At 46.6% G+C, this 24763-nt stretch overlaps 1 protein-coding gene and 1 pseudogene across 1 annotated transcript; one reads left to right on the top strand and one right to left on the bottom strand.

Moving 5' to 3' along the window:
* Positions 1 to 237: 237 nt before the first annotated feature.
* Positions 238 to 3163, top strand: LOC136538237 (premnaspirodiene oxygenase-like; annotated as a pseudogene).
* Positions 3164 to 3813: 650 nt separating this feature from the next.
* LOC136520134 (stromal 70 kDa heat shock-related protein, chloroplastic-like) lies at positions 3814 to 8773 on the bottom strand. The gene is made up of 8 exons (XM_066513560.1): positions 8083 to 8773; positions 7159 to 7411; positions 6800 to 6879; positions 5828 to 5970; positions 5648 to 5746; positions 5296 to 5485; positions 4647 to 5045; positions 3814 to 4517 (listed from the first exon to the last, which is right to left on the bottom strand). Exons 1-8 carry the CDS (start codon positions 8566 to 8568, stop codon positions 4122 to 4124), a joined length of 2046 nt encoding a protein of 681 aa, XP_066369657.1. The 5' UTR covers positions 8569 to 8773; the 3' UTR covers positions 3814 to 4121.
* Positions 8774 to 24763: the final 15990 nt, after the last annotated feature.

Here is a 24763-nt window from a genome sequence, read left to right on the forward strand (position 1 = left end):
GATGAATCTTTTGAGCCTAGTTGGTCCACGATTGGACAATATTTATCAAATAAGACGAAAATGATACTATTCATCGGGTTGAAATTTTTTCGGCATCTAAACGAAGCTCGCGTCCGAGAGGAACGCAGCTATAAATACAGCTGGGAGCCCGAGCCCTAGACCACTGAGCGTTCTAATAGCCTATCAGCGACATCACTTGGACAGACTGTCCAGCAGTGACATCCATCTGACGGCAGCATGGACGACAGCATGTACAACGCCATCCTCCTGGCGCTGCTGGCCGTGTCCATCCTGACGTTCCTTCATCTGGTGGGCTCCCGTCGTCGTCGCCTGCCACCGGGGCCGCGCACGATGCCGGTGATCGGGAGCGTGCACTACGTGGTGAACACGCTGGTGCACCGCAGACTGCGTGACCTGGCTGCCGTGCATGGCCCCATCATGATGCTCAGGATCGGGCCGATGCCGCTGCTGGTGGTGGTGGTCACCTCGCGGGAGCTGGCGCGCGAGGTGCTCAAGGTGCAGGACCCCAACTTCGCGAAACGGCGGCGGCTGCTGGTGGGCGGCATCTGCGGCTACGGCTGGGCCGACATCATCTTCGCGCCCACCAGCGACTACTGGCGCAAGATCCGGAAGCTGTGCATCCAGGAGGTGCTCAGCCCCAAGCGGATCCGCTCCTTCCAGTGCATCCGCGAGGAGGTGGCGCGGCAGGTGGATGCCATCCGCGCCGCCGCCGCCGCCGGCGCGCCGGTGAACCTGACCAGGATGCTGTACGACATCAGCAGCCGCACCATCTCGAGGTCGTCGTTCGGGGAGGTACGCCCCGACATGCCCGTGTTCCAGGACGCCATCAAGCGCGTCATTGGCCTGTCCAGCGGCTTCAACGTGCCGGACTTGTTCCCGAGGCTCCGGGACGTGCTCGGCGAGCTCACCGGGATGAAGCGCAAGCTCCGGGAGATACACCGCACCTTCGACGCCATACTCGTCGACATCATCGACAAGAGGCGCCGGGAGCACGCCCAGATGGTGGCCGTGTTAAATCGGTGGTGACCACCGAGTTCATGATCTTGGAACTGGCTTACAGCCGGCTCGGCTCATTACCACGAGCCTGCGCTCCCACAGGTCACAGGTCCACCGGAGCTATAACATATAAGGTTTTTGAGCCTTACTCAACCCAAAAGACTAGCCTAATAGGTGGAGGCTTCTTCCGCCTTATATGTTGTGCTCCTCCATTATCGCTACACGATGTGGGACTAAACCCCAACAATCTCCCCCTTAGTCACACATTGGGGTGCCCCCACCATTTTTATTGGGTTTAGCTTTTTTTTGACCATGAGCTCTGATACCAATTGTTGAAACCGGTGGTGAGGTTTAGCTTTTTTTGACCATGGGCTCCGATACCAATTGTTGGAACCGGTGGTGACCACCGAGTTCACGATCTTTGGAGCTGGCTTACAGCCGTCCCGACTCGTTACCATGAGCCTGCGCTCCCACAGGTCCCAAGTCCACCGAAGCTACAACATATAAGGCATTGGGCATTCCTAACCCAAAAGATTAGTCTGATAGGTACATAAAAGACTAAAAGACTAAAAGACTAGTCTGATAGGTACCCAAAAGGCTAGTCTGTTAGGTGTAGGCTTCTTCCGATCTCCTCCTTAGTCATACATCGGGGTGCCACTGCCTTATATGTTGTGCTCTCCCACATCGTGGGACTAAACCCCAACAATCTTTCCTTTAGTCACACACGAGATTTTTTATTGGATTTTAGCTTTTCTGACCATGGGCTCATGATACCAATTGTTGGTTTTAGCTTTTTTGACCATGGGCTCATGATACCAATTGTTGGAACCCGCTCGAGAATTTTTATTGGGTTTTAGCTTTTCTAACCATGGGCTCATGATACCAATTGTTAGAACCGGTGGGGACCACCGAATTCACGATCTTGGAGCTGGCTTATAGCCGCCCGGCTCGTTACCACGAGCCTGCGCTCCCATAGGTACTAGGTCCACTGAAACTACAACATATAAGCTCTTTGGGTCTTACTCAACCCAAAAGAATAACCTGATAGGTGTGGGCTTCTTCCGCCTTATATGTTGTGCCCCCCACCATCGCTACACGATGTGGAACTAAATCCCAATAGACCGCCGGGAAGAAGGTCGTCGACGTCGTGCTGACGCTGCAGAAGAACGACGACGCATGGGGCTTCCCTGTCACGGACAACACCATCAAAGCTGTCGTCTTGCAGCGTGATCGGCGGCTGGCTGGGCTGGCTGGCAAGCCCCCTCGTATGGACACTATTTATATGAACCAGTCAACAGTATTTCTCTCTTTCATAAACGAATCAGCCAACCGAACATGCTCTTGATATCTTTACTTCTTTATTACCGCATCTCCTCCCTTTTTTTTCTTCTTTATTATTATCTTTTGATTTGTGATTCGATTCCATCGACAAAAAATGTTCTGCATGCAACTCCGTACGTACGTTCTGACGTACTAAGTATCTAATAGATATATACTATACACACACAGGATATGTTCGCCGGCGGCACGGGCACGTCCGGCTCGTCGACGGAGTGGGTCATGTCGGAGATCGTCCGCAACCCGCGGGTGATGAAGAAGCTACAGGACGAGATCCGGCGCACGTTCCGCGGGAAGGAGACCCATCACCGAGACCGACCTCCGCAGCAGCGACCTCAAGTACCTGAAGCTGGTCATGAAGGAGGCGATCCGGCTGCACCCGGCGGCGCCGCTGCTGGTGCCCAGGGAGAGCATCGACACGGCGGAGCTCGGCGGCTACGTGGTGCCGGGCGGCTCGCGGATCGTGGTCAACGCGTGGGCGATCTCGCGGGACCCGCGCTACTGGAAGGACCCCGAGGAGTTCAGGCCGGAGCGGTTCGCCGAGGACGGCGCCGTCGACTTCTACGGCCTCCACTTCGAGTTCACGCCGTTCGGGGCCGGCCGCCGGATGTGCCCTGGCTACAACTACGGGCTCGCTGGCATGGAGCTGGCGCTGCTGCAGCTCATGTACCACTTCGACTGGAGGCTTCCCCCCGGCGTCGACGAGCTCGACATGGAGGAGGCCATGGGGCTCGGCGTGCGGAGGAAGAACTCTCTCATGCTCTGTGCTACTCCCTACGTCCCTGAGCCGGCGATGCCCGTGGGCTAGTTTAAAAATGGAGATCGACTTTTTGGCACACGCACCGTACCCCTTGAACAAGCTCAGTGTACCATGTATGCAGTCACGTGTTGGCGTTTATGTACATATATGTAATGTATCGCCGTATCTATGGTGAAATTGCACAATTTAAATGGCTCCTTAGGTGAATCCGTTTTGTTTTATCCGTTTGGCATAAAACGACTTCAGTATGTTCTGATTTCCATTCTTGAATCCCGTGATGTGCTTAACGAGTTCAGTTTCCATTGCCATGGTATAAGTAGTGGATGCTTGTAGTAATTCCCTACCGTCATTATCGTAAGTACGTGGGTTAAGCATGCAACGAGAAACAGTGATACAATGAAATTGCAAAAATAGAGGCCATATAAGCACTCCAAATATAACGTTGTTCGATATCATGCATTGCTGCTAAATAAAAAAAAAAGTAGTTCTAACCCAGGCCGGAGTGTTAGAACGCAGTCGGAGAATCGTAGGCAAATGCAGTCGGAGTGTAAGAACATTATTATTGCTCGAGGTACGTGGCCTTTGGAGTTTGGACCGCCACGGTCTCCTCCACGCTCATCCGAACGTCAGCCACTGTGGCAATGTCACCTCCATGACCGGCCTCCAACAGGCACCAAGAAAGTTAGGAAAGATGCAGATAACCCAGAAGCACTGCCAGGTCGAAGGCTCTTGATATAACAAAATAAAAAGGCCTATGTACATTCAGGACAGTTAACATCTGAGCTTTCCCGAACTCACCTTCATCCAAAACTCTAAATTCGGAGTTAGCAATTCCAAATCCGAATTCTGAGTCTCAATACCTACTTCCAAACGCAACCTAAAGGAAACAAGGTGCCAATCTACCAAAAAGTACACCCACATCCTACACAATCTTGTGGAAACAAATGCCTCCCTCGCAGCAAAACAGCCCCCGGCGAACCGCCTCCATCGAAACCCAGCTTGCCTCTCACTTGCTGTCAGTAAAATCTGCGTCAATTACATCGCCTTCGTCGCCTGGCTTCTCAGCTGAGCCAGCAGAAGCATCAGCACCTGGGGCAGGTCCTGCGCCTGGGGCACCCTGCTGGCTGTAGAGGGACTGCCCAATCTGCATGACTTCCTGGTTCAATGCACTGATGGCGTCCTTCATCGTCTGTGTGGAGCCACCAGCAACAGCATCCTTGAGCTCTTGCAGCTTTGACTCGACCTTCCCCTTGACCTCACCTGGGACCTTGTCCCCTAGTTCCTTCAGTTGCTTCTCGGTCTGGTAGATGACTGACTCGGCTTGGTTCTTGGTGTCAATGGCGTCTCTCTTCTCCTTGTCCTCCTTTGCAAACTTCTCAGCTTCGTCAACCATCCTCTCCACCTAGGCAGTTTTTGATTGATACAGATCCAATTGATCAGAAACATTGAACAGTATGAAAAGGAGTGAGGACTAAAGTACTAAAAAAAATTTGTTTACAACATGACAGTACATCACTTGCTCAAGACATACCTCATCCTTTGGCAGAGTGCTGGCCCCAGTAATTGTAATATCCTGCTTCTTCCCTGTACCCTTGTCCACAGCAGCAACAGAAAGGATACCGTTAGCATCAATATCAAACTTGACTTCAATCTGCGGAACACCACGTGGGGCCGGAGGGATTCCATCAAGCCGGAAGCTACCAAGGGACTTGTTGTCTCTCACAAACTCTCTTTCTCCTTGGAGAACATTGATCTCCACACTAGTCTGGCCATCAGCAGCCGTTGAGAAAACTTCTGACTTCGAGGTAGGCAGAGTCGTGTTCCGTGGGATAATCTTGGTCATAACACCACCCAGTGTCTCCAAACCAAGGGACAAGGGGGTCACATCAAGAAGGACAATGTCGCTAACATCACCAGACAAAACTCCAGCCTGCAGTAAAAAACTTGGCACTCAGAAAAACATACCATAATGCAATGTAGGAGTAACTCCAAGCTACAACATACACTAGGGCATTGCTCATCTCCAAAATCTGCCAACAAGGACAGTGTAATGTTCTCATTTCTATGGTTTGGACAGAATTTTGCGAGAATACCATTCTCAATACAGCGTTGTGACATGTTTGGTAGCATACTTCCAAACATAAGTTAGTTAACCAAACAAGAGTTGCTTGTGAACTGACCTGCACAGCTGCTCCAAGTGCAACAACCTCATCAGGGTTGACTGTCACATTGGGGTCCTTTCCTGTCATTTTCTTGACAAGCTCCTGAACAGCTGGTATTCTAGTTGAGCCACCAACAAGAATAACTTCATCAATATCTTTGAATTGCAACTTTGCATCTCTAAGGGCATTGTCCACAGGGGTCCTCAGCCTGAATGACAGTTTGACAAAAAATATATATCAGCAACAAGTTCTATCTTCAATCCAATCGGACCATATTTAACCAAATGCTAGTAGTTGTCAGAAACATGCAAAATTATGTACATCTATAATATTTGATCTGACTATGCTATCATGGGCCATAATTATGTACCTGTCAAGGAGATCTGAGCATAGCTCTTCAAATTTAGCCCTGGTAAGAGTAGTCTCAATATGCTTGGGGCCATCTGCAGTAGCTGTAATAAATGGCAAGCTGAAGGAACAAATAAAAAATTAGAACAGAGCAAGCAAAAAATAGCATGCTTTAAGGATGTTAGTGCTGAGAATAAAGAACCTTATGTTTGTTTGGGTCAAAGATGACAGCTCCATCTTTGCCTTCTCAGCTGCTTCCGTCAATCGCTGCAGAGCTTGCTTATCTTTTAGCAAGTCAATGCCCTCATCATTCTTGAAGTTTCCAGCGAGCCAATCGACAATTCTCTGAAAGCATATATGGCACTATAAAGACATGCGTTTTGCAGAAGCTTTGAGTTATGACATGCACAGCAACCACTTAAGATTTACTGTACCACTTATGATTACAGTTCCACAGGAAAGAAATTACCAAATCAAGTTCAAAGATATTAGCAGTTGCACTATCAATCCCAGAATATGTAGCTTTGCTTACCACTTTGATCCCACCAAATTTTAACATATTTTACAAATAGTGGATTCTAAAAATCATAATGACTAGTGTATATAACCTCATTGAAAAGAAAGAGCATAAAATACTTGGTGCATAATTTAGACATTGGCACACTGCATTGGTAAGCGCTGATGGTAATGCTAACTGTGAGCTCCCAGAAGAACTAACACAAATAACATATACAATACCAAGAAATCAAGAACACACTGTGACAACATCAATATGCACCCTGTAGTGTAACTAAATTACTCAATCCAAAAACTACATTTGTTCTCTTGATCCACACATTGTCAGTCTCAAATAGCTACTTTTTGTGTGTATGGTTGAAGAACATATAAAAAAGGATACTTTTGCATACTTTATTAGTTGTCACAGCTCTCTAAGGTTCATGTCATACATATGACATCTTATAACAGGTAGTACATGTTTTTTTATAAGAAAAAGTTAAACATGTAGCTGCAAATACCCTATTGATGGATAGCCACTGACATGAGATTACAAAGCGAAGGAAGCAAGGATTTTTGTGTGCCAAGAGATAGGGGAAGATAAAGAAAAATGAAGAAACCTTTAGAATTGCAGTAAAAAAATGCATTTGCTGTTGAAAAAATATAACCAATGACTAACCTTGTCAAAGTCATCACCACCAAGGTGAGTGTCACCCGATGTAGACAGCACCTCAAAAACACCATCACCAACTTCAAGAACTGAAAATATCAAGGGAATATATGATCCAAGTGGAACCAACAATTTCATTTAAAACATCTCTCAACAGGTCAGGGGAATTACAACAAAAAAAATGTGGAATATGATAATATGGTCAAACTTCCATGGTACGTGACACCTTTCGGTTTTAGGGTTTGCTAGTGATTTGTTTAGGATTTTATTTGAGATTCTTTTGTGCACCAAGATTCTCATAACTTGATCTTTAGTCTAAAAATCTCTGAGAAGTAGGTATTCACAAGAACACCAAACAGGACAGATACCTGAAACATCGAAGGTGCCACCTCCGAGGTCAAAAACCAGAATTGTTTCATTGTTCTTTTTCTCAAAACCATACGCTAGCGATGCGGCAGTAGGTTCATTTATAATACGCAGAACCTCCAGCCCAGCAATGCGGCCAGCATCTTTGGTCGCTGTCCTTTGTGAATCGTTGAAGTAAGCAGGGACTGTGATCACTGCCTTTGTGACCTTGTCATTCAAAAACTTTGATGCATCATCCACCAGCTTTCTCAGCACCTACAAGACATAAAATGTACAGCAGCCTGGATCAGAAACAGTATGTACAATCAAAAGTACATCTTGCATAACAGTTAGTTTCAAAGGCTAGTCATATCTGTTTCAATTCTTATTATCAACAGAATTACCATAAGAAATATGGATGACATGCAGAGCAAAGCATATGAATATGATGTCACAAAAACAGAAATGCCCAGTACTATGTGACTGAGATTCAACCACTTAAGTGACGAAACAACCATCAAGGCATCAACCATGCTTTGAATTTGAGGCACATATAGGAAACCTAAGGCAAAATATTGGACTCCCATCGAGCAATCAACAGAAAGAAAACTAATTAGCCATGATAACGATTTCATTTTCATGGTAATTATGGCTAACCGATGGTCATTGAACTAGCAGCACCGATTTTTTAAAAGCAAATGCTGCAAAATAATTCTAATATCATGAAAATCCGCTAAATTACAAGGCAAATTATCGACTGGTAGAAGCATATTATAAGGCAAATTATCCACTGGTAGAAGCATAAGTCTAGCATAATAATACAATTTAAATGCACCAACTCTGCTGAGATAACTGATTAACTGTACACTGCACTGTCAGAATCCAGGAAACAGAGTACCAACAAACCAAAAGAGGTACTGCAGATACATTCTGAATTAGTGTTAAACCTGCGCGGAGATCTCCTCAGCTGCGAACTGCTTGCCAATCGCCGGGCAATCGAGCTTGACGTTTCCGTTGTCGTCCCTCATGACGCGATAGGAGACCTGCTTGGACTCCTCGTCGACCTCGTTCATCTTGCGGCCGATGAAGCGCTTGACGGAGAAGAAGGTGTTCTCCGGGTTGACCACGGACTGGCGCTTGGCGATCTGGCCGACGAGGCGGTCGCCGGACTTGGTGTACGCCACGACCGAGGGCGTGGTCCGCGCCCCCTCGGCGTTGGTGACGATCGTGGGCTTGCCGCCCTCCATAGCGGCCACCGCGGAGTTGGTGGTCCCCAGGTCGATGCCCACCACCTTCTCGCACGCCACCCGCAGCGGGCGCCACCGGCGGCCGCGGCCGTAGACCGCGGCGGAGATGGAGGGTCGGCTCCGGCGGGGGCCCTGGTGGTGGGCCGCGAAGAATGGGGTCGAGGTGGGGACGGTCGTGGTCGCCATGGACAGCCCGACGGCGGTGCGAGGAGAGGTCGTCTGACCAGATAGGAGGGTTCACGAAACCCTAGGAAGTGAGAGGGATGAAGAAGGGTTGGATTGGAGTGTGCGGGCGATGGGATTTTGGTTTGGTTTTTGGGGACCCTGGGAAATGGCGAGAGGTTGAGGAAGAGATAAGGGAAAGGAAGAGGATTTTATAGAGCTCACTAGCGGGGAGCCCCGTGAAGCTGTGGCTGGAGCAACGCATCTGGAAGATGGTATAAAGTTCTGGAAACGGCGGGGCGGGGCCGCTCGCAGGAAGTTAGCGGAGGCGTTGAGAAGAATCAGAATTCTTTTTTTTGTTTGTTTTCGAGAAAAAGAAGAATCAGAATTCAGAAGCAGCCTGATTGGGCTTGTCTCCACACTATACGACGGCTGGGTCAGGCCGGAGGGCCTGTTCACATATCGTTCTCAGAGATAGATTTGGATTAGACTACTCTGTGCTCCTTTGTAAACGTTTCTATGATATTTATATGTTGGTTAAATTCTTAAGTTTCTTCCATACCCGCAAGCCCCCGCGGCGCTCCCTCTGGGGCGACTCAGGCCACCGTCATCTACCGCGCCGCCGCTCCCTATCCTCTGCCCCTGGCTTCGCCGCCGCCCGAGCAGGTCGTCGGGAGGCCCGCACGACTGCGAGGAAGGCGGCGGGGCCTTTCCCTGCTGCTCTCGGCGGCATCTCGAGCAGCTTCGAGCGACGATGGCGGTGTCTTCGTCTGGCGGCAGCGGAGCTCCATGGGAGTCCAGATCCGAGGCCTTCGTCAGTGGATCCGGTGCCCCGTGTGTGGATCTAGCGTCCCCCTGCGGGGGCTTCCTCTGTTGCTCCATTGGCGGCGCGGGCAAGGTGGCTGCTGGCCGAGGAACAGGGCGTCGCGCGACGACCGGGCAGTGCTGCGGCTTGGGCGGCGAGTGCCCGGGCGCCCGGATCTGTGCCCCGATGGCTGGCTCCATGCTGGCGGAGCGGTGGCGGTGGCTCTGGCTAGGGGCATCGGGGACAGTATCCTGTCGGAGCCCGCGGTGGTGGGGCACGTGCCTCATGGCAGCCGGCGGAGGCCGACCTTGCGACGACGATGGGTGCCAGAGCCGGCGACGGTGCGGTCTGCAGTGACCTCGACATGCGGCGGTATTGCGTGCTCGGTCGGCAGCGCTGCCGGGGGCATGGTAGCTGGCGACGGGGGGGGGGGGGGGCGGCTAGCGCAACGAGTTCGGGCTTGGGCCACTGCCGCGCACGGGGTTGAGGTGCCATGGCGAATGTCGTGTCCCTAGGACCGATGACGGCGACGCCTTGGGGCGTCGTATTCTTCCTTGGAAGAGTCCATCGATCGGCTCTCTACCCCTTGCACGACGTGCTCTTCCTAGGTGTAATGCCTTGACCTTCTAGTCGGGCGACGGTGGCGCCGGTGGTGTCACGTCCCTCCTTGGAGGCGTCGCTTTGGAAGCCCGTGACTGTCAGTCTGTGATGGCCGCTACCGTTGTGGCGAGGAAGGTGGAGGCCTAGCTGAGGATTTAATTTTTAGTGTTCACTATGGCGGAAGGTGGTCGTTAGGAGGGTGTTGGCGCGACGATTGGATGGCTTCGCATTTGTTTGGCAGTTGGTGAGTTGCGACCACGAAGTTGACGAGGAGGCCGGCGTGGGAGGCGCCCACGGAGTTGGCAAGGAGGCCGACATGGGAGGAGATGGCCACCAAATTGCGTTGCTGAGGTGACCTGCGTGGTGTGGCGGCGGGCGGTACCTCTCAGCGGCGGCTGTTTCAGCGCAAGGAGACTCTCTGTGTGTGGCACTTATGCTTTGATGAGACAACTAGGCTACTGGAAGCTGTACGCGCCGGGTTCGTGGTGGACGGGATCGGCTTGGTGAGCGCCAGAGGCAGCTACTCACGCGTTGGTTTGGTAGCTTGCAGCGGACTATGGCGGCTAGCCCTGCTTGGCGGTGGCTAGTCTAGTGTGGTACATCGTCTTGATAGGCAGCGCAAGCGGATCCGATTGCCGGAGGGCTACACGGCTCGCAGCGACCTACGGCAGCTAGTCCGATTTGGTAGCAGGCTAGCTCAGTGTGGATCATCGTCGGTAACGATGGCGTGAGCAGTGACGACGGTGTTTTCACCCTGACGTCCTTGACGTCCAGGGGTTGGCGGTGCAGTGTGGTGGTTTGGCGTTGGTGGTGATTCTTTTTCTCTTTTTTCTAAGTTGAGCTTCGGCTGTGCGCGGTTTGTGTCGACGTCCCCATCTGAACGACCAGATTTGTTTTTTTTTCTTTGGTTGAGTTTGTTTTTCGGCATAGCTGTTGGTCACTATGGTATCGGTGTGTGCTCACTTTGGGCTTATCTTCTTTTTAATATAATAGGTGGTTCTCCTGATTCGTTTTAAAAAAAATTCTTAAGTTTGATTAAGTATATGAACAATGTTTTTATCTCCAAAAAAATATTATAAAACTAGATTCAACGATCTATATAATCTAATAATATTAATTATATATCATAAATATTAATATTTTCTTGTATATATTTAGTCAAAGTTTAATACCTTTGATTTCTCGGTAAGTGAGAATGACAATTAAAAAGGACGGAGGGAGCATATAACAATATAAAATATGTATTTTAGATTAGAAATGAATAATGTTTAGATCTTATTTTCATTATTGCTTTGCATAACAAAAATCTTCATTGTAGGTTTCGGACACATATGGGGTATCGTTATGTTTTTTTATTCTCGAAGTATGATATTCCTTGATGTTTTACAAGTTATGACCAGTCGCGCTTATTCGAAAAAAATAAAGAAGATCAATAAATTAAAGAAAAATATTATTACTCCCACCTTAGTTATTTATGTCTTGGGCGCTAGAATTGAATAGTTATGGCTCGATTTGCTTCCTAGGATGACAAGTCCTAATATTTGTACTCTAGAAATTACAACAACACAAAGTAAAGCGCGATAGTAGAGTGATGAAGTAAGATACTGTCGATGTTTCACCACCGATAGTCTGCCACGGGGATACTCGGGGCAGTTTGTTCGGGCTTCAGCGTATGCAGAACTCAACGGTAAACGCAAGAGACAGTCGATTTATCCTGGTTCGGGCCCTCAACCGTGATCGAGTAATAGCCCTACGTCCAGTTGGCGTTAGCCTTTGCGTTAGATTAATTGTAAAGTGTTGTGTTGTGTTGTGTTGTCTTGTCTCTCCAGGAACTCTGCCCTCCTTTATATAGTCAGGAGGCCAGAGTCCTAGTCGATTTACAATGAGGTTCCTAGTAGGATTATAGAATAATACTACTACTAAGATTATAAGGAAAGAAGTCCTAGTTAGACTAGATCTTCTCCCTTCCTTGTGGGGTATCCCGTGGGTCCCGTATCGACAAGCCCCTGAGCACTTCATGGTTGAGCTCTGGAAGCCTCATCTTGTTCCTTCAGGTCTTGCTGAGCAGGAACAAGTGTCGTCCGAGTACTTTCTTGAGTGAAACCATGTAGCGCTTCTTGGGATCTTCGAGTGGTATGTGCTTTTTTGAAGAAAAAGTACATCCGTCTAGGTGTAGCCCCCGAGCCTCTTGCTATTTGGAACAAGGAGCTGGAGGGTCTTGTCTTGAAATTGTTCTGATTCTTCGTCGAAGGGCTCCCGAGCATATACCCAGGTTTTTATAAAAAAGAACTCAGATATAGCTTGGTCCGGGTTTTTTTTGTCGTGAGTCCTTGAAGTGGTTTGTCTTGAAGAAGTCTTCTTGGTGACTGTGCGCTTTTTTGAAGAAAAAAGTGCACTCACTGAGTGTAGCCCCTGAGCCTCTTGCTATTTGGAACAAAAAGTTGAAGGGTCTTGAATCTTATGTTGTTTGAAAACTGCTGTCTTGAAGAAGTTTTCTGAGTGATGTGCGCTTTTTTTGAAAAAAGTGCACTCACTGAGTGTAGCCCCCGGGCCTCTTGCTACTTTGGAATAAAAAGTTAGAGGGTCTTGAATCTTATGTTGTTTGAAAACTGCTGTCTTGAAGAAGTCTTCTGAGTGATGTGCTGCTTCTTTTTTAAAAAAAAAGTGCACTCGCTGAGTGTAGCCCCCTGAGCCTCTTGCTACTTGGAACAAAGAGTTGGAGGGTCTTGAATCTAGTTGTTCAAAAAACTAAAAACCTCTCCTGTTGCAGCCCCCGAGCATTTATCCGGGTTCTTTTATTCCGAAAGAGCTCGGATGCAGGGTCTTGGCATATTCTCTGGTAGTCTGCTGTTGTCAGATGTAGTTGTATGGTGGTGGTTGAAGTGTAAATGTTGTTTGTTTATGAGTTGTACAGTGTTGGTATATCCTTTCGAATATGCTCGTCCTTTAGTACTGTTCATTCACGCCTGAGTCCTCTTTCATTGAATTCTATCTTTTCACTATGTCCTTTGTTAGGTTTGTTCTGTTGGTGCTCCCGGTCCATGTGCACCGCTTCTTTGGTCTATAAATACCCTCCTGGTGTGCTGTTTTGATTCATCGATCATTTTGTTACGTGATCTGAAATCTCCATAGTCATGAATATGATAGTTTTTGAAGTAGAGCAGCCCCTAGGCGTATCTTGTAGTTCTTATATATCTTGTCATAGCTGGAGGGAGTCTTGTGATAGAGATTAGAGGTAGACTAATCTCACAGCGGCATTGTACCAGGAGGTACGTGGCGGTAGTTGGAGGAAGTCTTGTGATGTGGGATACGTTCCTTCATCTAGCAGTTCTGGGTAGATTCCCTTGCCTGCCTGTGACTGTCCGGTGTAGATCAACACCTGATCTGGTGTCACATCGGACTTGGGTAGATAGATGCCTGCTGGCCTTCCCTGGTCTATGTTGTCCTGTCGTGCTGCTGACTTCTGCCTTGGATGTATTGTGTTCGTCCTTTGAAGAAAACAATGTAGTCGAGTGCGGTTTGTTCTACCTAGTAGCAATTTGGAACACGTAGTCGTTCCAGAGCCTAGTTGTGTCCGGGTTCCTTTTTGCTACCTTGCTCGTCACAGTATCGAGTTCATTGGGTCTTGTAAGATGTGTAATCTTATATTTTTTGAAGCCATTTATAATGGAAAGAATCTTGTCTTCTGAGTTGTCGTTCTTTTTTCTACTGATGTCCTGGTTGTTTATGAGATTCCCAAGTTCTTTATTTAAGAACCAAGTTCTTGTGTTCCTTGTGAGGTAACCCTTCGTTGCTTCATGGTTGATGAGTTATTTTTGTAGCAATATGATAACTCTGCCGTGGTTCTGGATGGATAAGTCTGAAATATGTCCGTTGAACTGTACTCTTGTGTAGAAGTGTGTCGTCCGTCATTTCAGCTGTGTCAGTTGTGTTGGGAAATGGATCATTGTGTTCTCATTCCGTGTTTAAACAGACCTGGTGGTCTGCGTTTGTATTGCTGTAAAAATCTATTTAAAGACCTTCTTTCTTCTTTTTCTTTGCTGCCCTGCTTTTGCCCTGAAACCCTAGTCTTCAAAACTCCACCGTCGCCATTGTCGCCGTCGTCTGAGCGCCACTGTCTGAGCCTCATCTTTTCTTAGTTTTTATTACTTTCGCTAGTATATGGGTAGGAAGAAAACAGTGAGCAAGTCCCAGGCAACCTTTGTAGATGAGGAGGAATCGCTTTCTGTTATTGAAAATCAAGAATTTATGGCCATGAGGGCTGCTCAGAAGATCTGGCTGGCTTCGACTACAACTAAGGATCAGTTACGTGAGCTTGTCAGTGATTGCCTGATCCAGGACAAGGAGATTGCTGAATGGAGAGCTCCAGGCCAGCATCGGGTCCCAACTCTAGTCCCTGGTGAGATTGTTCTTTTTGTCTCCTTTATCCGTGCTGGACTCTGCCTTCCTGCCTCTGCTTTTCTTCATCGATTTCTCAGTTATTTTGGGATTAGCTTGAACCATCTTACTCCTAATGATGTCCTTCATCTTTCTGTTTTTGTTCATCTTTGTGAAACTTTTCTTGGAATTCCTCATTCTCTTTCTCTCTTTCATTACTTCTTCTGTCTGAAACCCTAACCCCGCAGCAATGACACCCATGTTCTTGGTGGCTACGGGATTCAGTTTTGCCAGGGTCGTAAGAGTAAATTCTTTGATTATGACTTGGTTGATTCTGTGAGGGATTGGCATGCCGACTGGTTTTATGCCACCAATATGATTCCTCCTCTTGCTATTCATTCTGGTTCTGGTCCCATGGGTTAATGACCGATGGGAAAAGAATCCCCTGATGGTGGATGAGCTCCAGGTGATCAAGCCTATTTCTTGAGAGGATATGTGCTCTGAAACAGCAAGGCTTGACCGGCTTCGGGATCAGTTTCCAGTTTTCTTCGCCGTCATGTTCAACCTCTGAAGGAGCAAGAGAATTATGGTTTTGAATACTCTAGGGTGGAGGACCCTTCTCGTATGGTCCCTGCCCTTAAGTTGACTGGTGAGGAGGTGCTCGAGCGCCTTCAGAAGATGTTGAAGGGAGTAAGCATCGTCCCGCATACTGTCCCTGAGTATTATGCTAACAACCCGCCTCCTGCTGTGAGTTGTTTTTTCTTATGCGGGTACTTTTCGTATTTCCTTTGCTGTCTCCACTTTTCGCTTAATCTTTCTCGTCTGGTTGTTTTACTCTTTTGTAGGAATTGGGGCGCAACTTCAGTTGATTCGATCCCCCTGATGACTGCCTTGCCATTGTGGAGACTAGGGAGAAACTTGATGGGGCATCTTTAACCAGTAAGTTTCAAACCACCATGATGTTTCCTGGTGTTTCTTCCAGTAGTTCTTGACACATATGTAGAGTATGTTCCTCGTCCTAGTTCCTCGAGCTCCTCATAGTATCGGAAAAGGGGGCGAGCAGGATTGTTCTTCTTCTGGTTTATCTAGTACCAAGAAGTCTCACCAATCGAGTACTCGTCTAGGTACTCAAGTTATAGGTAGCGTGCTCCTAGGTGAGCATATTAATATGTTTTGTCTTTTGTTGTTTGTTTTTTGCCTTTAACTGAGTACTTTTCTTCTTTTTCAGATGGTGCTGTGGTTGTCATGTTTGAGAGTGAGGAAGATGAGGATGATGATGCAGGCCCTTGTTATGCGTCGGTGAGTTGTTTTCTTGTTTTTCTGCTAGTTGAACACCTCTTTTTGTTCTGACTTTGACCTTAGTTTTCTTATAGTAAGCGGTCGTCGACCTCGAGTTCTTCTGGGGCTCCGGTACCGACCACGCCACTCCTGTCACAGGGTGGTGGTGATATTTTTGCTGCTATAGTTCCCCCTCTAAGGTCTTCTGTTGGTCTTGAGGGTTTTATGAAGAAGAAGATAGCTAAGTGAAGTGAATCCTGATTATATTTCTTTGCTTCTATTTTCCTCTTCTCTGATTCATATTCTTATCATCGAGTTTCCTTATCATCTTGCAGGCCCTCGCCTTCCCTTAACCCTCAGTCGACCTCTTATCAGTCCTCTGGTGCGCCCCTACATTTTGAGTCTCAGGACTTGGAATGTGCGGTCGGCGAGGTGGCTGTGAGGGAAACAGGGTTCCCTGGTGGTCATGCAGCTGCTGATTTGCTGGCTCTGGAGGTGACCGTGGCCGTGGCGGTGGAGCCATCTGAGGAGGTAGCCGAGGCTTCCCAGGGTACGTCCCTGGTCTTGTCTTCTTTGCCTCGGCCGGCTTCTCCCTCTGCTCCTCTTGCTAGTGGTGTTCAGTGTTTGGATGATGATGTGGTGCAACAATTCGATGCCACTCATCAGGTTATCAGAGCTGACCGCTGCCTAGGGGAACCTTTGCGACTTCTTTTGGGAAAAAAACTCCAGGTAATTTTTTTTTCTGAAGTTCTTTCTTTGGATGTTCGTCTTTCTTCTGTTCTTATGTCTTGTTTTTCTCTCTCTCCTTTGTTCAGTTTTTTCTTAGGATCATACCAGCTTCTTTTTCATATCTAAAACTAAGAAAAAGTTATCTTCTGAGGTTAGTGCCCTAAAATCAGAGCTTGCCCTCTATCGAGCTGAGATGGAGACCGAGCGTCAAACGCACCAAAAGGAGGAAAAAGCTCTCCGTGCCCTAGGTGGTTGAGGCAGAAAAGCAGAGGGATGCTGCTATCCAGGAGGCCTTGAAGAATGTAGGAGGCCATGAAGAATGAGTAGCAATGGTATTGTGGGTCCTTTTTGTTTCCTTTTGTATTCAAATTTCTCCTTTCTGCTGACTTATTTTTTGGTGCCTAGCTAGTCTTGCTCTCCGAGTTGAAAAGCATGAAGACACTTGCTCGTAATAGTCACAACAGGGCTAAAGAGGTAATTACTCGTGCTGAAGAAGAACTCACGCTTGCCAAGTTGATTAGGCGTGGAGCTAACAGGGATCTTGTGCAGGTCCAAAAAATGGGTGAAGTCTTGACTGGTAAGTTGGCGACGGCTACTGAGAACTGGAATGCTTTGTGGAAATCATTTCGGTCAGTAGCCGATCTTCTTCGGACTCCATCGGATGATGGTCAATCTTGGGCTCAATTTATTCCCCAAGTTCTGACCCATTTCCAGGAGTTCGTGAAGAGATGCGCCCAACTATGTACCAGAAATGTTCTTGTCCAGGTCCGGGTTCTTGCTCCGGAGATGCCTTTGTCCAAGATTGCAGAGGAAGCCGAGAGTCAAGAGTATCTAGATGCCGTTGAAAAGGTGGAGCCTGAGGTCAAAGATTTAGCCAGGAGGATCGTAGATAATCTTAATATTAATATTTCTTCTCCTGATGACGATGCTTGATGTAATTGACCTTTGTATTCCAGCCTCTGTAATAGGATATTATACTTCTTTTTGAATGAAGATCCTTTATTTTTCGTTGATGTCTTCTTTGCCTAGATGTCTTTGATTTTGTCAAGTGCTTGTCATGCTTTCGTCTGCGTCGTGTAAACAACTCGGTATTTGTAGATCATTGTCTTGACAAACTTTCTTCATTTGTCAAGTGCTTGTCTGGCTTTCGTCTACGCTGTGTAAACAACTCAGTATTTGTAGATCGTTGTCTTGACAAACTTTCTTGATTTGTCGAGTGCTTGTCTGGCTACCATGTAAACAACTCGGGGTAAGTAGATCTTTGTCTTTACAACCTTTTTGTTCTTATTAGTACTGAAAAGACTTAGGACCAGCAATCTTAAGCATCTTTAGCTTCTTCTTTTTAGCTTTTTGCTTAACTCGAGATGTGGCCAGCATCTGGCTCTTTCCCTAGATGTAAAAACATCTTAGGATCGGTTTGGGTGTTAGCTTATTAGCTACCCTCATCGGTGGGCTCAAGCATCTTTTCAGCTCTTTTGCTCTCAGCCGGTATGCTCAGGCGTAATTTCAGCCATTTTACTTTTTGGATCGGGTGTTAGCTTATTAGGTACCCTCATCGGCAGGGCTCAAGCATCTTTTCAGCTCTTTTGCTCTCAGCCGGTATGCTCAGGCGTAATTTTAGCCATTTTGCTTTTTTGGATCGGGTGTTAGCTTATTAGCTACCCTCATCGGTGGGCTTAAGCATCTTTTCCACTCTTTTGCTCTCAGCCGGTATGCTTAGGCATAATTTTAGCCATTTTGCTTTTTGGTTCGGGTGTTAGCTTATTAGCTACCCTCATCGGTGGGCTCAAGCATCTTTTCAGCTCTTTTGCTCTCAGCCGGTATGCTTAGGCATAATTTCAGCCATTTTACTTTTTGGTTCGGGTGTTAGCTTATTAGCTACCCTCATCGGCGGGCTCAAGCATCTTTTCAGCTCTTTTGCTCTTAGCCGGTGTGTTTAGTGAAAACAACTCGGGAAAAGTCGTAATAAGACACATGTTATCGAGGAACATCATCTTTATTGATCATGAATGTTTACATGCTTAGTGAAGACAACTAGGGGAAAGCCATAATAAGACATACGTTGTCGAGGAACACCCTCTTTATTGATCATTAATGTTGATCTCTAGTGACTTATATATATATTCTTCCTTATGTTGTTTTCATACGTAGAATCTTCTTAGTTGGCTGATGTGCCATGTATTGTTGACTTCTTTTCCATCTTCAGTTATCAACTTGTACGTGCCTGTCCGGTGACTTTTGTGACAATAAAAAGACCTTCCCATGGACTGAGTAGTTTATGGCGTCCGTTAGTTTTTTGTATCCTTCTTAGTACTAGGTCTCCGATTTGGAGTGATTGAGGCTGGTATTCTTGTTGTAGTGGCAGTCATAAACCTTGGAGGTATCTTGCTGATTGAAGGGTAGCAGTTTACTCTAACTTCTTCTGTACTAGTCGAGTTCTAATCTTCGGGTGTAGTTCTACTTCTCCTTCGTCATATTGTTCTATCCTTGGTGACGTCCAGATCAAGTCAGCAGGCAGTATGGCTTCTGATCCATAAACCTAGGAAGAAAGGTGAATATCCGGTGGCTCTGCTTATTTGAGTTCGTAGCCCCCATACTACTTTGGGTAATTCTTCAATCCATTTGGATCCATAGTCCACTAGTTCTCCATACAATCTTGGTTTTAATCTGGCTAGTATGAGTCCATTAGCCCTTTCTACCTGTTCGTTGGCTTCTAGATGTACGACTGATGCGTAATCTATGCTGAAGCCGCAATCCTAGTGCCCAACTTTAGAATTCTGTAGCTGTAAAGGGAGAACCTAAATCTGTGATGATTCGATTGGGCATGCCGAAACGGTGCATAATATCTTGGATGAACTCGACTGCTTTGGTTGCGCTGTATTTTGCGAGTGGTTTGTATTCAATCCACTTGGTGAACTTGTCAATTGCTACAAAGATGTACTCAAAATTGCCCTTTGCTTTCTTGAGAGGTCCTACTTGATCCAGCCCCTAGTAGGAGAAAGGCCAAGCGGGTGGGATGCAGATGAGATTGTGAGCTGGTACATGAGCTTGTCTTGCGAACATTTGACAACCTTTGCATTTTCTGACGAGTTCTTCTGCGTCTTTCAAAGCGGTTGGCTAGTAGAATCCAGTGTGGAATGCTTTGCTGACTAATGTTCTTGAAGCGGCATGATTTCTAGAGCAACCTGAGTGTATTTCGTCTAAGATCTCTTTGCCTTTTTTGAATGAGACACATTTTAGGAGTACTCTTGATGATGCGGCTCTTTTGTATAGCTTGTCCCCTACTAGGACATAGTTCTTGGTTCTGCGAACAACTCGGGTAGCCTCCGCTTTATCTGCTAGCAACTTATTCTCTTTGATGTAATCGATAAAAACCTAGGTTCATGAGGTGGTGATTACCAAAATCTGGGTGCCTTTAGCTGGGAGTTCAGGGGTTATCTCACCGAGTTGTTTGATAGAGGGAGCAGATAACTCCTCTATGAATACGCCGGGTGGTACCTTCACCCTGTCTGATCCGAGCTTGGCGAGGACGTCTGCCGCAATATTAGAATCGCGTAGGACATGTAGAATTTCCAATCCTTGAAAATGTTTCTCGAGTTTTTATATTTCAGCATAGTAAGCGCCCATGTTTTCTTTAGTGCAGTCCTAATCTTTGTTGACTTGGTTGACGACTACCGCCGAATCACCATATACGAGTAATCGCTTGATTCCAAGGGTAATTGCCACTCGGAGCCCATGGATGAGGGCTTCGTATTCTGCTTCATTGTTTGTAGCTTGCCATAATATCCGAAGGACATACTTGAGTTGCTTTCCGTTTGGAGAGATGAAGAGAACGCCTGCATCGGGTCCGCCTAGCTTCAGCGATCCATCAAAGTACATCTTCCAATGGTCAAGGATGGTATTTGACATAGGTTGTTGAATTTCCATCCACTTGGCAACAAAATCGGCAAGGGCTTAAGATCTAATTGCCTTCCATGGGGTGAAATCGATATTGAGAGCACCAAGTTCAACCGCCCACTTAGATATGCACCCTGTTGTGTCTCTATTGTGTAGGATGTCTCCGAGTGGGAAATCTATCACCACGGTAATCTTGTGGCTTTTAAAATAGTGGCAAAGCTTGCGTGAAGTGATGAGGAGAGCATAGAGTAGTTTTTGCACATGCGGGTACCGGATTTTTTATTCTGATAGTACTTCGCTGATGTAGTATACTAGGTGTTGTACTTTATATACGCGCCCTTCTTCTTCTCTTTCTACGACAATCGCTGTGCTGATCACAGTAGAAGTTGCCGCAATGTATAGCATCATGTCTTCATATTTCTTTGGGGGTGTGAGAACAGGTGAGGAGGTGAGGTATGCCTTAAGTCTTTTGAAAGCTTCGTTGGCTTCTTCTATCCACTCGAACTTGTCTGTCTTCTTTAGTAGTTCAAAGAAAGGTAACCCTTTTTTGCTGAGTCTTGATATGAAACGATTGAGGGCCGCCATGCAGCCTGTTAGTTTCTGTACATCTTTGACACTTCGAGGAGGGCCCATCTCTATTATGGCTTGAATTTGCTTGGCGTTGGCTTCGATTCCACGATGACTGACCAAGAATCCGAGTAGTTGTCCTAAAGGAACTCCAAATACACACTTGCTTGGGTTCAATTTCCACCTCCACCTTTTTAGGTTTTCGAAGGTTTGCTTTAAGTCTTAATTAGTGTGTTCGGGTTCTTTGTTTTTACTACTACGTCATCTCTGTATGCCTCTACGTTATCGCCGATCTGATCACCAAGGCATGTTTGGATAGCTCTTTGGTATGTGGCACCAGCGTTCTTGAGTCCAAACGACATGGTCTTGTAGCAGTAGGCACCGAACGGAGTGATGAAAGATGTTTTGCTCTGGTCTTGTTCCTTTAAAGCGATATGGTGATATCCTGAATAGCAATCAAGAAAGGATAATAGGGTTAATCCTGCTGTTGAATCAACTATCTAATCAATGCATGGTAGCCCGAATGAATCTTTTGGGCAGTGTTTGTTGAGATCTGTGTAGTCGACGCACATGCGCCACTTGTCCGTATTATTTTTTTTGTACTAGAACTAGGTTTGCTAGCCAATCTGGATGAAAGATTTCTCTGATGAATCCGGCTGCCATTAGCTTTGTGATTTCTTTTTTAATTGCTGCCTTCTTGTCAGGTAAGAATCATCGTAGCCGTTGCTTCACAGGCTTGGAGCCTTCATTGATATCAATTTAGTGCTCAGCCAACTCTCTTGGGACACCTGGCATGTCGGCCGGCTTCTATGCGAAGATATCTTTGTTGTCCCAAAGAAAGTTGGTGAGCACGAGTTCTGATTTTGCCGAGAGGTGGGCACTGATGGTCGCCGTCTTGGAGGGATCACCGGTGCCTAGGTCAATTTGCTTGATGTCGGCTTCTTTTGGTGGTGCGAGGATGCTGGGCTTTTTAGCTGGTATCTCTAGTTCTTCTGGGCTTATTTCTACGGCAATAGTGGCTATTTCTTTTCTACCATTGGCGGTCTTGTGCTTTGGCTGCAATTTGAATTGCCTGAATGTCGTAGTCAAAAGCGTGCTTCAAATCACTTCGAAGGGAAAGGACACCATTAGGCCCTGGCATCTTAAGCAATAGGTACAGGTAATGCTGGTATCGCCATGAACTTTGCTAGTGCTGGGTATCCGAGGATTGCGTGATATGATGAATCGAAGTCTGCAACTTCAAACTTGATGAACTCTGTTCGGTAGTTTGAGGGACTTCCAAAAGTAACCTGGTAGAGTGATTTGTCCAAGTGGCATGGCTGCCTTGCTGGGTACTATCCCATAAAAGGGGTGCTCATTGGTGTAATCATCTCGGCGAGTTGTAGTCCCATCTTCCTTAGCGTTTCTGAAAAAATGATGTTGAGTCCGGCTCCCCCATCGATTAGTACTTTTGTGATAGTCATACCAGGCGATAGTTGGATCTAGAACCAGTGAGTAATGGCCTACGTTTCCTATGCTAGTCCATTGGTCTTCTCTTGAGAACTGGATTGGATACTGTGACCAATTGAGATATCTTGGAGTAGCCGGTTCTACTGCCATAATGGTTCATAGAGCTAGCTTTTCTTGATGTTTGCTTCTAGAATCTGAGGCCCCTAGCGAAGATCACTGCTACTGTCCCCCTAGATTTTTGGAATCCCTTGTCTTCGTGGTTGTCTTCATCTTTTTCTGATTGTCTTCTTTAGTGTTTACCTTATTATCTTTTCTTGTGTATCACTCATTGAAGGTGTAGCAATTTCCGATGGTGTGATTTCCTTTAGGATGCAAGATGCAATGCATGTTTTCAATGTCATCATATCTTCTGGGTTTGGAAAACTTCTTTGATTTATCAACCACCGCTACGGTGTTGTCTGGTCTACGTTTTCTTTCCTGATGTTTGATGTTTCAATGATTTCGTTTGTCCAGGTTGTCTTGGTTGTTTCTATCTGGAAACCTTTCTCGTGTCTTCTCCTCTATAGTAATCATCTTTTCTACTGTGCGTCTGAACTCTTCATTGTTTCTCAAGTTTTCTTTGCAGAAGTCCTGAAATTGCCACCTAGCCATAATTCCTTGAGAGAAAGCTTCGATTACTTCTCATTCGTGATGTCATGTACTTGAGCACGTAGTTCGCCAAATCATCGATAGTAATTTCTGAGAGTTTCGTCTCCTTTCTGCTTGAGTCCTTTTAATTCTACGTGGGTGATGGGGTGCGTAATGATACCCGTGAAATTTCCATAGAAAACTCTTGGCAAGTCCTCCCAATTTCTGATTGACCCTGGATTTAATTTGTCGAACCATTGGTGGGGCATAGTTTCTAGGGCCAAGGTAAAAAATAAGGTCTTAATATCGTCATCTCCTCTGGCTAGTTCAATCAATTGCGAGTAAATCCTGAGCCATTGCCTTGGTTCGGTCTTGCCATCATATTTAGAGTGGTTAGATGGCTTGAACTTGTGAGGTAGTCGTATTGAAGCAAGTCTGTTTGCAAAACAGGGGAATCTATCGTGTGTTCCGGCTTCTGTGTATTCTGATTCAGCAGCCTCCTTCTAGCCAACTGTTGTCTTGGTGAGAGTAGTTCTACGGGGCTGTCTGAATAGGTACTTTGCTTCTGGTCTTTCTTGGTTGTTCGACTCAGTAGTTTTGACTATGGTCCCTTCTACTTTCTCTGTTGTGACTTCCACTTGGTCTGAGTCTCTCAAAAGCGGACTTCCTTTGATTTTGATCTTCCTGCCCATGAGATGTTTACCTGGCAGGTAGTCTTCAGCAGGTCCCTCCATCGTGTGACCTTAGGGCTATTGACCGGAGAAGGTCCCAGAGCTGTTCCTATTTTTCACTAGGAAGTGATGTCGCTCCTAAGTTCTTCTAGTGCTTCTCAGATCCTATTGTAGGGTGTATTCGCCACACGTCTTTCTTTGACTTCTTATTCTGATTTTCTTCTATTGTACTCGGCCTAGATCTGACTCATATTTAATTCCAAGCTTCCTTGCGCTACCTAGCACGGCGTTGGCGTCCTTGTTTCAATTTGTTTCTTCTTTCTCTGGCTTGCTTCTGATTTTCGGTCTCACCATCGTGCCCCTGGATGAAGGGTGATATGTTGGACTTAGATTCATGCGATGACTTGATGTCGGGTGCTTCTAGAGGGGACTAATGGTGATCGAGGATGGCGAACCATGAATACTTCTCAGTGCGTAAATTGTTCTATTATCGGTGTTGGTTTCCATACTATCGGAGTCATTGATAATTTTAGTAGAGGCTTTCAAGGTCGCAGATCGAGTCTCCTTCTTGGTAGGGTAGAATTGTTGTCGTCGTCGTGCCGACTAGTCGGGTTCCACTATCCTCAGGAATAGGACCTAGCCAGTGGACGATGCAGTCTTTAGATGTTATAGTTAATACGAGGCCTTCCTGAGCTCCTTTCAGTGGCATTCTAAGCACCGGATCAAGGGATCCTTCGGGTCATGCCTGATAAGATTTTCGCCATGTTGTGGAGTTTGAACGAAAAAGGATCCCGACTTCTTGAAAGGATTCTGAGTGTACTCCGAGTTGTATTCTTGATAGGCCGAGGCCGCGTTCCAGAGCCCTATTAGAAAAGAAGTCGGACTATTCTCGAAAGAACTCTAAATGCTTTCTGAGTTGAATTCTTGATAGGTCGATGCCATGTTTTGGAGCTCTGCCGGAAAAGAACTTGGTTTCTCGAAAGAACTCGGGTAAGACTCCATCTCGGATGCGGAGCCTGAGTTTGAGTTGGATGCGCAAAGCCGCAAAATCTGAGTTGGATCGGACATCATGAGCTGTGCGAATCTTTCGGTGAGTTGATATGTCGTAGTCGCTGAAATATAAAGGTCTTCATGGTGATCCGAATCTTTGAGGAGACGGCTTTGGAGCTTGCCATCATCGCCTACCTCGCAGATCCATGAACCGAAGATGAAGGTTGAT

This window comes from Miscanthus floridulus, chromosome 2 (assembly GCF_019320115.1).
Source record: "Miscanthus floridulus cultivar M001 chromosome 2, ASM1932011v1, whole genome shotgun sequence".
NCBI classification, from domain to species: domain Eukaryota; kingdom Viridiplantae; phylum Streptophyta; class Magnoliopsida; order Poales; family Poaceae; genus Miscanthus; species Miscanthus floridulus.